This window comes from Erinaceus europaeus, chromosome 2 (assembly GCF_950295315.1).
Source record: "Erinaceus europaeus chromosome 2, mEriEur2.1, whole genome shotgun sequence".
Taxonomy (NCBI): domain Eukaryota; kingdom Metazoa; phylum Chordata; class Mammalia; order Eulipotyphla; family Erinaceidae; genus Erinaceus; species Erinaceus europaeus.
The window spans coordinates 197,958,776-197,972,411 of NC_080163.1; the positions used below are offsets into that span (position 1 = coordinate 197,958,776).

General features: G+C 47.2%; 1 protein-coding gene across 4 annotated transcripts in view; it reads right to left on the reverse strand.

Moving 5' to 3' along the window:
* Positions 1–13,636, reverse strand: part of LOC132536851 (ankyrin-2-like) — a 328,978-nt gene that overhangs the window by 75,372 nt on the left and 239,970 nt on the right. Inside the window, exon 1 of one of the 4 annotated variants that reach the window (XM_060186239.1) lies at positions 9,738–10,206. The exons of the other annotated variants lie outside the window; for them this stretch is intronic. Coding sequence (XP_060042222.1) covers positions 9,738–9,866 — 129 coding nt within the window. The 5' untranslated portion in view covers positions 9,867–10,206. Of the gene's footprint in view, positions 1–9,737; positions 10,207–13,636 lie in introns of those variants that run through there. 4 annotated transcript variants of the gene reach the window in all.

Sequence of the window (13,636 nt, forward strand, 5' to 3'; positions counted from 1 at the left end):
ATTAATAGCACAGCCACTTAAAGAAAGATCATTCTTCCCTGGAAAGGGTATGTGAATTGAGCTAAGAAGAAGGGGCAGAGGAGAGAACAGTAAAAAAGATTCTATGAACATGCTGGGGGTATGGACCCATCTGCCAACACCCATGTCCGTCAGAGAAGCAATTGTAGAAACCAGACCTCCTACCTTCCGCTCCCCAGGAGCAATTCTGATTCACACTCCCAGTGGGAGAGAAGTGATAGGAGGAAGAGGATAATAAGAGGGCTCTGAACTCCAGCTCCATCAGGTTCCAGGGAGAGATAAGAGAGAGACATTTGGATATAGTAATAGGGTCATGGGTGGCTTGAGGGGGGAAGAGAGGAGTGGACCTGGAAGAAAAAGGGGGCAATTATGTAAAAACGTAGACATACAGCTGTAGAGATGACAGTTAACCTATGTCAACAACCTTGGGAGAACTGTCATGGCTTGCAAAGGAGGGACAGGGGATTCAAAACTCTGGTGTTGGGAATGGTGTGGAATCATACGCTTGCTGACAGGTAATTTTGTAAATCAATATTAAATCACTAATAAAATAAAATAAATTGAAAAGAGATTCTATGAGGGAGGAAAGAATGGCAAAAAGGAAAAAAACAAAAATTCATCATGGTTCTATGTTTTCTGCCACAGACAAACAGATATGCCTGAATGTTTTATTTAGGCTCAAACGCAAATGCAAACCCGCCAGTTCGTGAACAGACATAGGATAAACATCAGTCCAGAAAAAGCTCAGGACATCACCAATCTACCTTACATCACTGTGGGGACTACTGGAATTGACAAAAAGGTTACAATCTGTGTCTTAAAGAAAAAAAAAAAAAAAAGTCAATGCCATTGGCATGTAGTTACTGGGATGTTCCACGTGTGAAGAGTCCCAGGAGGGACTCACACTGGACACACTCTTCTGTGGTGATTTGTATTTTTAATAACACTGTATTTGATTCCCTGCCCACAAATCTTTGTGGATCTGGCTCTTGGCTGAGCGTCCCTGCTCTCAGAGTCGGGTTCCCCTGAGAGGTCAGGTGCCTAAGCAGGGAAACTCCAGGGCAGCAGAAGAAGACTGGGCTGCCCACTGTCTCCCGCCAGAGCGGGGCTCACCTACACACAAAGCAGGCATGACGGCCATGACACTGGGTACTTAGTTACAACACAAATCGCATGCCAAAGAAGACCATCCTCCACACATTTGCAAAGATGAAAAGTCCTTTATTGCTAAGCAGCTGGATCCACAGCTGCAACTCTAACTGTCCACAGCATCCTAATAACTACAAGTCCATGAGTGAGAATAAATAGCCTCCTTGAATGTCCTCACTGCCATTGATGCAAAAGCCATGGGGACAAGGAGGTTCAGACAAGGGGAGAGTCTTTAAGGTTAGTCTAGAAATAGTAAATCTTGGTCCCTCTACAATCACAAAGCTAGAAAACAAAAGCCCAGAGGTGATTAGAACCCTTTCCAGTGAAATGTGATGAAAAGGACTTGAAGGAAGTTTGGCTTTTTATTAACTACTTAATTTCATGTAAAAATTCCTTTCTATGCCAGTTTTATGAATGTATCTATGCACTGAGAAGTCCTGATGAGGAATCCTGGGATTCCCACATAGATCTGATGGGCCTAGATCTCTAACAGATCCCTCTCTCCACCATCACTGGTCATCTCCATCAGGAACAGCATCATAAACCCCCTTGTGGATCTCTACAGGACCTTGCTCTCAAGGCAGAACAACATTGGTAGAAACTGCCCCACTCTCCAAAGGGAAGCTGGGTCAACCTACTCTGCCACTGGAGGAAGACTGGTCCTGAAATGAGTGCAGCCTAGAATGTTCCTAGCTGTGACCATGGACTGTGAGCTCAGACTGACAGGAATGCAGAGGTTACACAGGCTCCTGTGATAAATATGAATAGACATGGGCCCTTCGTCAGATTGATGGGGTTCACAGTTAGTGGTATTTATATACTTTCCCATATTTGGAAGCTTCTCTCTGCCCTGATCCAGCTTTCCAGTCCTATTTTCAACTCTGACACCATTTTCCCAGATAATACATTCAGTATACCTGTATGTTGGCTGGCAGGCTCAGGTAAAAATTAATAAAGTCATGGGCCCCTTGGAATATACGTAAAATAGACTTCCAAGCTTCTTCCCACACCAAGACCCCAATCTCATCTGCTGTATTCTTACCTCTAGGTTCCTGATTATTAAACAATTTGTTCTGCTTCATATCTTAATGCTTTTCAGCCACCAAGTTGCTGTTGGCTACCATAACACCAGCCTGACTTCCCTGGGCAGATGACTTCACCAATGTGTCCTGGAACCCCACCTCTCCAGAGCCCTGCCCCACTAGGGAAAGAGAGAATAGGTTAGGGATATGGACTGGCCAGCCAACACCCAAGTCTAATGGAGAAGCAACTAAAGAAGCCAGATCTCCCACCTTCTACATCCCATAAAGATCTTTGGTCCAAACTCCCAGAGAGATAAAGAATAGGGAAGTTTCCAATGGAAGGGATGGGATACAGAACTCTGGTGGCTGAATTGTATGGAATTGTACCCTTATTATCTCACAATCTTGTTAGTCATTATTAAATCACTAATAAAAAATTTAAAAGTCCTGATGAAACTGTAAAAAAGAATGGAACGTAACAAAGAATTTTAATTTTTTAAATTTTAAAACAATTAATTTTAAGAATTTAATTTTGAAAATTTTTTTAAAAGAATGAAATGTAACAAAGAATTTTAATTTTTAAAAAATTGTCTTTATTTATTTACTGGATAGACAGCCAGAAATTGAGAGGGGAGGATGATATATATAGATATGGGGGGGTGGGAACCTACTGTTTATCAAGTGGTCCGGGAAGTGGCACAGTGGATAAACACCGGACTCTCTAGGGAGCCAGGTGCAAGGACCCATGCAAAAAACCAGGTTTGAGGGAGTTGAGCAGGAGCGCAGCAGGTTAAGAGCAGGTGGCACAAAGTGCAAGGGCCGGCATAAGGATCCTGGTTCAAGGCTCCGCCTCCCCACCTTCACCCACTTCACAGGTAGTGAAGCAGGTCTACAGGTGTCTTTCTCTTCCCTCTCTGTCTTTCCCTCCTCTCTCCATTTCTCTCTGTTCTATCCAACAACAACGACATCAATGACAACAATAAAACAACAAGGGCAACAAAAGGGAATAAATAAAACAAATATTTTTTTTAAATTTAGGGAGTAGGCGATAGTGCAGCGGGTTAAGCACAAAGCATTAATGGACCAGCTAAGGATCCTGGTTTGAGTCCCGGCTCCCCACCTGTAGGGGAGTCGCTTCACAGGCAGTGAAGCAGGCCTGCAGGTGTCTATCTTGCTCTCCCCCTCTCTGTCTTCCCCTCCTCTCTCCATTTCTCTGTCCTATCCAACAATAACGACATCAGTAACAATAATAACTACAACAATAAAACAGCAAGGACAACAAAAGAGAATAAATAAATACTAAAAAAAAAAGTTTTAAAAAATTTAAAGAGAAATAAATCAGGTTTGAGCCCCCGGCTCCCCACCTGCGGGGGGGGGGGGCACTTCATAAGCGGTGAAACAGGTCTGCAGGTGTCTATCTTTCTCTCTCTTTCTCTGTCTCCTCTCCCCTCTCAATTTCTCTGTGCTATCCAATAAAATGGAAAAAAAATGGTCACCAGGAGCAATGGATTCATAGCACTGGTACTGAGCCCCAGCAATACCCTGGAAGAGAAAATAAATAAATAAATAAAAATCAGCTTTCTGTTCCTGTTTAATGAATGTAACTATGCACTGAAAAATCCTGATGAAATTGTAACAAAGAATGAGATTTAGTTTATCACTGACAAGAACTGCTAGGTTTGGGAAGACGATGTTGGTTTCTAGTAGTAGATTAAAAAAAACCTCATGACTATTTTGGTATGTGAGTTATAGAATTACAAGCTGAACCTTACATATAATTTCATCTAAAATATGTTATTTAATTCATTCTCATAGCAGTAAAATCCATCTCAACTGCAGGGATTGAGAAAAGATCACATGAAAGCTAATTCGGGTGACTAATTATATATATATAAAATATATAAGCTAATAATGTATATATAATTATATATAATATATATACTAATTCGGGTGGCTATATATAATATATAAGCTAATTATATATAATATGTGGTTATATATAATATAAGCTAATTATATATAATATGTAATTATATATATAGTATATAGGCTAATTTGGGTGACTATATATATATATACACATCACCCCTCTCAATTTCTAGCTGTCTCTATCCAATAAATAAGTTTTTTTTTATTTTAAAAAGGAACTATTCTTACTAAGACTATTGACATGCCAAGGCCTATCTTCCTGATGAAGCAAGAATAGTATGCTCAGAGCACCGCCCTGCTCTGACCATAATGGCTCTCACTATAATGTGACAGATGAGAGAATGGCCTCTTCCTGCTCAGATAGGAGACCAGGTTCACTTATTTGAAAATAGTGGATCATCCTATACATCAGGGCCCATGAGGTAGGGCACACATGCACATGTATCCATAAGTTGGGGGAAAACACACACCTTAAAGTAAAAGTGTGCAATAGTCTACAGTGACTTAGTTAAGTGCAGCAAGTAAGTAGAAAGACCTAAGAAAGACACCATCAAGTACTTAATCAAGTAGTTTCTACTTAGACCTTGATACCCTCCTCACCTACTTCGATTTCACTTCCCTTAATCACTCTAAGTATAACCCTGACAGGTAAAGTCCGGACTACAAAAGCTGGATAAGGGCAAGAGATCAGCACACTTTAATGATGGCCCTTTTGGAATATACCTAAAATAGACTTCCTAGCTCTTTCCAACATGGGGACCCCCAAAGTTCATCTGCTACACTCTTACCTTCAGGTTCCTGCTTATTACACAATTTGTTCTGCTTTATATCTTAATGCTTTTCAGCCACCAGGTTGCAGATGCTACCATGACACCAACCTGACTTCCCTGGGCAGACACTTCACCACTGTGTCCTAGAACCCCACCTCCCCAGAGCCCTGGCCCACTATGGAAAGAGAGAAACGGGCTGGGGGTATGGATCCACTTGCCAACACCCATGTTCAGCATGGAAGCAATTACAGAAGCCAGAACTCCCACATTCTGCAACCCCATGAAGATCCTGGGTCCACACTCCCAGAGGGATAAAGAATAGGGACGTTTCCAAGGGAGGGGGTGGGAAACAGAACTCTGCTGGTGGGAATTATATGGAATTGTATGCCTCTTATCCCACAATCTTGTCAGTCATTATTAAATCACTAATAAAAAAGTTAAAAAGAGAGAGAGAGAGAAGAACAGATTATCCTAAGTGTCAAGGAGGAAGATTGTTTCATATACACTTGCCTTTCCAAGACGGAATTGCTTTGCTTTTTGCTTTTTAGCAATTTTCAATAGTTGACTTTCCAAACTGAAAGAAAAATGAAGCTGGCAACTACTATGGGATGGTGGAGAACAAAAATATGACAGCAAGAACTCACATTCTAGAATGAACTCTCGCACATCTGTGAGCAATTCTATAAACAGTTCATCCATTTTTTGCCAAGTCCAGAGTTCTGAGGTACCAGTGAAGAAATGAGATATCTGGGCATACAAAGAAGTGACTTAACATAAACTAATAATCAGAACAGGGACTGTCTCTTTGACCTGTACAGTGCGGGAATACCAGCGACTCATGTCAGCAAATATATGCTCACTTCATTCAGCGAACCTTCATGTTGATTCAACTGTTGGGTATATGACACAGGTCCAATATACAATGTATGTAATATATTTAAATATTAGCTATCCAAACTACAACCCAAAGAAGCCTGAACATGCTGTTGTCAGGTAAATTCTGCTTTCAGTGAGATTGAAACTAGATCCCTGAGTACACAGATACAGACATTAAACACAAGTGCATTCGAAACACACACAGCTGGTGCAATAGTTCAGTACGATAGTGCAGTGCTTTGCCATGTGCAAAAAGCTGGAAACTACTATGGGATGGTGGGGAACAAAAATATGACAGCAAGAACTCACATTGTAGAATGAACTCTCGCACATCTGTGAGCAAGTCTATAAACATTTCATCCATTTTTTTCCAAGTCCAAAGTTATGAGGTTATGCTTTTTCCAGGTAACACACACACACACACACACACACACACACACACACACACACCTGCCGCCTCACCATAGGAAGCTTTGGTGTTGTGGCCCCTCTCCCTCCTTCCCTCTCCCTCTCTCCCTTCCTCTCCCTCTTTCTTCCTCTTAATCTCTATCTAAAAATAAATAAATATAAAATACACACATTAATAACTGGATAGTGTTTCAAATAATTTGATTTGAAATGTTTTACAAAGCACCAAATAATCAATGCAAATGCTCTCTCATTCAGCAGCAAATTGACAAAGCGATATCACAATGGAGTGCCCACATGGGTCACCTAATGCTTCATTTTATTTTATTCTATCTCATTTTATTTTTTAATTGCCACCAGGGTTATCACTGGGGCTCGGTGTCTGCATGATGAATCCGTGCTCCCAGCAGTCATGGCTTTTCCATTTTTCTTATCTTTATTTACTGGATAGAGACGAAATTGAAAGGGTAGGGGAGATAGAAAAGGGGAGAGAAATAGAGACACCTGAAGCTCTGCTTCACCACTGGCAAAGCTTTCCCCCTGCAGACCACCTGCAGGGGCAGATCATTTGCATTTGGGGGAGTGGCAGCTTGCACTGAACAGAGGGGTCCAAGAACCACCAGCACCATCTCTGGACGGGCTGGGGGGGGGGGGTTGGGAGACATCACTCATCACTCATCACTCTTTTTTTTTTTTTCCTCCAGGGTTATTGCTGGGCTCGGTGCCTGCACCATGAATCCACCGCTCCTGGAGGCCATTTTCCCCCCCTTTTTGTTGCCCTTTTTGTTGCCCTTGTTGTTGTAGCCTCTTTGTAGTCATTATTATTATCATTGTTGATGTTGTTCATTGTTGGGCAGGACAGAGAGAAATGGAGAGAAGAGGGGAAGACAAAGGGGGGGGAGAGAAAGATAGACACCTGCAGACCTGCTTTGCCACCTGTAAAGCGACTCCCCTGCAGGTGGAGAGCTGGGGGCTCCTTACACCGGTCCTTGCGCTTTGTACCACATGCGCTTAACCCACTGCGCCACCGCCCGACCCCCATTCACCACTCTTATGTGATCAGAAAACAGAACTGCTGCTGTGGAAGGTGGCCCCAAGTTCCCACCCTTTTCTCCTTCCTTGCTGAGCAACCCTGCAGCCTACCTTGGAAAAATAAGAATTTTAAAAGAGGCTCCATTGGCCGTGTGTCTCTATGTGTGGTGGGCGGGTACATGTCCTCTCACAAAGAAGCGACTAGAACATAAATAGAACCCACAGCCGGCTCTCTCAGGAAGTGTTTGTTATGCTGGGGGAATCGCAGTGGAGAGCCAGCAGCATGTGTCTGCAGTGGAGGACGGAGGAGGCCCCATAGGTGAGTCAGAATACAAAAGAAAGAAAGAGAGAAATACCATTCAAAAGCCAGCGTGCTACAGTCCCCTCCTCACCTCCCTACCCCACCTCCAGGCAGCCTGGGTCTAGCTTCTGGATCTGAGCAGAGTGTGCACCGGTCAGGTGATTAAGTGAACCAATGATCCTTCCTGAGAGTCAAACTCCGGCAATGCAGCAGCCCAGCCACTGAGATTCCCAGTAACCAAGGCAGCTTTGCCAGACCTCAATGTAGGTTTTTCAATGCTGCTAAGACACAGGAAAAAAAAGGGGGGGGAATGACAATTCCAGGTCTAGAAAGCAAGGTGGAGAGAGCTTCAAGGTCTTAGCTTGGAGGCACCAGCTAAGGAGAGACACCAGGCCACAACTGGACCACGGCTGGGGTGGGGAAGTGACCAATAGCACAGCGTGTCTAGGGGTGCAAAAGTCAGGTGGCGGGTGGCGCGGGTAGGGTGGTAGCGCAGTGATTTAAGCGCACGTGGGGCAAAGAGTAAGGATCCCAGTTCAAGCCCCCGGCTCCCCACCTGCAGGGGAGTGGCTTCACAGGCGGTGAAGCAAGTCTGCAGGTGTCTGTCTTTCTCTCCCCCTCTCTGTCTTCCCCTTCTCTCCCCATTTCTCTCTGTCCTATCCAACAACGAATGGCATCAACAATAACAATAATAACAATAACCACAATGAGGCTACAATAACAAGGGCAACAAAAGGGGGGGAAATGGCCTCCAGGAGCAGTGGATTCATGGTGCTGGCACTGAGTGAGCCCAGCAATAACCCTGGCAAAAAAAAAAAAAGGTCAGATGGCTTAATGCAGGTGTGCTCGATTCAAGGGTGGTGAACAGGAAGTCCACTGGTACCCAAAACTGGCCAGTAATGTAACCTGTGACTTTCTCAAAAACGGTGAGAATAAGACCGAAGGAAGAATAAATGCCACCCTGACGGAGATATTTTAGAGGCCATCACAGCACGATTGAAGTCCCTACCTGCTCGCCCCCAAAAGGGGAAAAAAAAAATCTCCTAGAAATAAGTTCTATTTGTGGCACCTAATAAAAGCTGCATGTTGGAACCAAACCCAGCAGGGGAATAAGGAGCAAAGATGAAGGGGAGGTAGACCTGGGCAGGAAGATCTCACTCCTGGGCAGCCCCACCTACCCCCTTCCAACGTCCAGGCCACAATGTAGAGGGGCCCAGCCATGCAGGGAGAGAAGAGGAAAGGCGCCCCCACCCCCACTGCCACCCTGTGTCCTCTCCCCCCAGAGCCCTGCCTCACAGCAGCCGGGAACCAGCCGCTTGGCTCTAAGCTCTACCACTGTAACTGCCATGAGCCCCCCACCTCCACCCCTCCCTGGATTCTCCCAGTGACCTACTTTGTTAATTACAAAGCCTTCCCAGAGAGAGTCTTCCCTCCCAAGTCAGACCACTGGCTGGACCTACCTTTCACTCCATCAACTTGTCAGACCATTTCTGCTTCAAATAGGAAATAAATCTCTGTCTATCCATCCACCTACCTATATATCTATCTACACATCCATGTTACATATTTTATAGATTTGATATATACATATAAAGAGACACCCGTATGCTACAGTTGGATGGACTTAAATGAAGCCAGCTATTTACTTATTCATTTACTTATGCCCCCTCCCTCATATGAGCCCTGGTCTTTCTTTTTCCTCTAGCAGCTGCGTTCAGAAAAGAAAATCCCAACATGAACGTTGCCCACCAAGCCACCTGAGTCCAAATTTCACGCCGCAAAGACACAGCTCACCACGCCAGTATTCTTAGTGCGAGAGGACCAAGAAGGAGAGAGAGACAGACATAAAGACAGACACAGACGGACTCTATAGCTGGCAGCGGTTTCTGAACCAGAGGTTGTCGACATGGAATCCCCAGCCGGCAAGAGGACAGAGACCTAATCGTGGATTTGAGGTGCTGACGGTGGGGACAATGTCCGTCCGTCCTTCCACTTTCTCAAGGACTCAAGTCCAGCCTGGCAGAGTGGAGAGTGGACCTGGGGGGGGGGGGGGCTGCGAATGGAAACAGCTTTGAAAGCCAAGGCGAGGCCTTGGGGGAAGGGGGCTCCCTGCCCGGCCCCCGCTTCCCTCCCCCCAGCCCAGGAAGCACCCCGGGCCCACCCAGCGCAGGGGGCAAGCGCGGAGGGCCCGCAGGAGGCGGCGGCCAGGGGTGCAGAAGATGCTCCCCATACCTTTCTCTTGCGTTCCATCCGTTCCCGGGGGACTTTCCGTTGTTTTTTCCTTTCTCTCTCCAGGTTCTTCTCCTTCTCGTCCAGTTCAGCCTCCCGAACTTTTTTAATAGAAGCCGCCGCGTGGGCCATGGTGCATACGGAGTGGGGGCCCCGGGGGGCTGAGGGGCCGGGGTGGAGGTGGGGGTGGGGGCTGGTCAGCAGCGATCCAGGTGCCTCCCGGCCGGCAGGGCAGCGACAATGCGACCGTCCGCACCCGAGCTAGGTCATCCTGCTGCCCGCGGCTCTGCGGCACCCAGCTCTCCCGGCACTCGCACCCGGGGCCGCGCACGCCTGCACCCACGCCGGCAGCCCCGCGGCGCTAGGCGCAGGTCCCCGCAAAGGCAGCTGGGGGGCCGCGGGCTCGGAGGCGCATCCTCAGACGCGCCGGGCTTCGGGGAGCCCGGGGGCGGGGAGCCGGGGAGCCGGGGAGCCGGGGGCGGGGGCGGGGGGAGCCACACCTCGGCGCAGAGTGGTGCAGCAGAGCCTCTGCAGACGCGGGCGCGCACCCACCCCACCCCACCCCCGCGCCCTTGCAGCTCCGGGGGCCCGCCCGCCCCCTCCGGAGGTGGATGCACAGTGGGGGGGGTGGCGATACCCCCAGGGCATCCCCGGCTGTGGGCAGGGGTGTGTGGGCAGGGGGAGGGCGGGGAGGGTGGCTGGGTGGTGCCTGCGTCTCTGTCACTCAAAACCCACGTGAGGCCGCGTGAAGAGCCGCAGCGAGGAGGGGGGGGGGCGCTGGGCTTAGCCCCGGGGGTAAGGGGGGAGGCGGGGAAGGAGGAGGTGGGGGGAGCCAAAGGAGGGGGAGGGAGGGGGTCTGCAGGTGGGGGAGGAGAGTGGGGGAATCTGCAGAGGGGGGAGGTAGGGGAGGAGAAGTGGGGAGGGGGTCTGCAGGTGGAGAGGGGAGTGAAGGTGGTCAGTAGGTGAGGGAGGGGGTCTGCAGAGGGGGAGGAAGGTGAGGGAGGGGGTCTGCGCAGGGGGGAGGAGGGGTCTGCAGGTGGGGAGGATGGGAGAGGGGGAGGGGAGGTGGGAGGAGAGGGGTTCTGCCAACCGGAAGGAGGTAGGAGGGTCTGGGGGAGGGGTGTCCACAGAAGGGCAAAGGGCGCACGGGAAAGGCGACCCGAACCCCAGCGCGAGGGCCATGCCTCATCTCTTTCTCCCTCTCAGCGTGCACAGGTGCCCATGGGACTTGAACTCATGGAGGAAGCAGGGTCTAGTCCTCCTGGGGCTTCTCCTGGAGAACCAGGGAGGGAAATGCAAGAAAAGATGAAAGGTTTCTTTTTTTTTGGGGGGGGGCGGTAAGGAGGTACAAGCTGTTAACTCAAGAAGATGAGAAAACAGCTCAGGTGAGCGAGTCTCAGACTCTGACCTCAGTGTTCCCACGCTGCTTGCTCGCCATGTAATTCTGGTTTTTACTGTTACTCGCTGGACACTGAAGGCAACGCCCCCCCCAGACACACACACACAAACACACAATCCCTCTCTCTCTCTCTCTCTCTCTCTCTCTCTTTCTACTTCCTCGGAGAAGAAAAACTATTGTCTCATTTTAGAAGAGAAGTTTTGATGGCATTGGAAAATAGAAGCTGATTCTACAGATATTCGTCACTATGACCAAAGCAAGACAGCTACACACTACACATATATTTATTTATCTTGGTAGGGTTTCACTCCTATGTGTGGAATAGAGACGAGTAAAGCAATGGAACTTGCAAAAAATAAATAAAAGGCAGCTGGACTGTCTCTTAAAATGGAAGAACTATTGGCAGTGGGAGGTGGGGGAGTGCCCAGAATTTTGGTGAGGCCACTTACATGCACGAAGTGTGCATATGAAAATACTCTTGAAATCTTATAGTTCTGTAAATAGTTCTGTAAGGTACATTGTCAAATTGCTTTGAAAAAAAAAAGTGTTAATGGCATATCATACTAAGCGCAGTGGGGCAGGGGAGATACTTAAATGGTGAAGCAGGTCTGCAAGTATGTCTCTCCCTTTCTTTTTTTAAAATATTTTTTTAAATATTTATTTTATTTATTTATTCCCTTTTGTTGCCCTGTGAAGCGACTCCCCTGCAGGTGGGGAACCGGGATCCTTATGCCAGTCCTTGTGCTTTGCGCCACCTGCGCTTAACCGGCTGCGCTACAGCCCGACTCCCTGTCTCTCCCTTTCTATCTCCCCCTCCTCTCTCAATTTCTGTCTGTGCTAGCCAATAAAATGGGGGGGGGGGGATGGCCACCAGGAGCAGTGTAGCCATAGTCCAGGCACCAAGCCCCAGAGATAACCCAGGAGGCAAAAATAAATAAATGAGAAAAAGTAAAATTTTAAAAAGCATTTTAAAAAAAGAAAAAGGCAAAATAACATTCAAAATGTCCTCCCTTACAGAGGAACATCAGGAGTCTGAACCCAGGTGGCAGAGCTTCCTAGGTAAGCAAGAATGTTACACTGTGATGCTTCCTGTTCTACTCACACAACGTGGAGAGAGTAACACTGCAGTTCTTCTAGCAGATAACAGGCTAATATTTTAGTCGCTGCCAGGCCTCCGCATGCTTTCACTAATAATATTTTGATTGTCTTTTCTTACCTTAGTGAAGATAAAGTCAGTAAGATTCATAAAATAGCCCCACCAGCAAGCACAATGCATTCTGTAGTAATAGAGAGGATCTGACACTTCAATTTAACTCCAAAGTCAGGGAAACTCCAAAACATCTTTTCAACAGTAGGTACCAAAATCTTAGCTGAGTAGGCTCTCTGAACCTCTAGGATCAGAGCAGCACTCTTCACCAGAGCTAGGATAGCAAGTCCCGCTGAATACTCATCAACATAGAAGCTCTGGGCCAGCAAAATAGCTCATTTGAATAGCACGTTGCTTTGCTACATGCCAAGACCCAGATTTGAGCCCAGCTCCTGCCACATGGAAGGATGAAAGCTTCAGTGCTGTGGTCTCTTTCATTCTCACTGCATCTTTCTCTCCCCCCCCCTCTCTCTCTCTCTCTTTAATTTTATTTATTATTGGATAGAGACAGAGAGAAAGTGAAGGGGAGGGGAGAATAGAGAGGAAGAAAGGGGAACTGGGTGGTGACACACCTGGTTGAGCACACACATTGCAATGCACCAGGACCCAGGTTCAAGCCCTGGTCCCCACCAGTAGGAGGAAAGCTTCATGAGTGGTAAAGCAGGGCTGCAGGTATCTCTCTGCCTCTCTCCCTTTCTATGTCCCCTCTCCTCTCTTGATTTCTGGCTGTCTCTATTCCAATGAATAAAGATAATAAATTTTTTTTGCCTTCAGGGTTATTGCTGGGGCTCAGCGCCTGCACCATGAATTCACTGCTCCTGGAAGCCATTCCCCCCACCCTTTTGTTGCCCTTGTTATTGTAGCTTCGCTGTGATTATTATTGTTATTGTTGATGTTGTTCGTTGTTGGATAGGACAGAGAGAAATGGAGAGAGGAAGGGAAGACAGAGGGGGAGAGAAAGACACCTGCAGACCTGCTTCACCGCCTGTGAAGCGACTCCCCTGCAGGTGGGGAGCTGGGGGCTCGAACCGGGATCCTCATGCCAGTCCTTGCATTTTGCACCACGTGCGCTCAACCGCTGTGCTACTGTCCGACCCCCAATAAAAAATTATTTTAATAAAAAAAAATGGAGAGAGACAGACACCTGCAACACTGTCTCACCACTCGCAAAGCCTTCCCCCTGCAGCTAGGGACCAGGAGCTTGAACCCCAGATCTTGTGCATTATAGTGTGTGTACTTAACCAGGTATGCCACAGCCTGGCCCCTGCCTCTCTGTCTCTATCTGCTAAAAATAAAATAAAATAAAATAAAAGTTCTGGGATATATACTCAGTAGAAAATTAGTTGGCTATTAGAA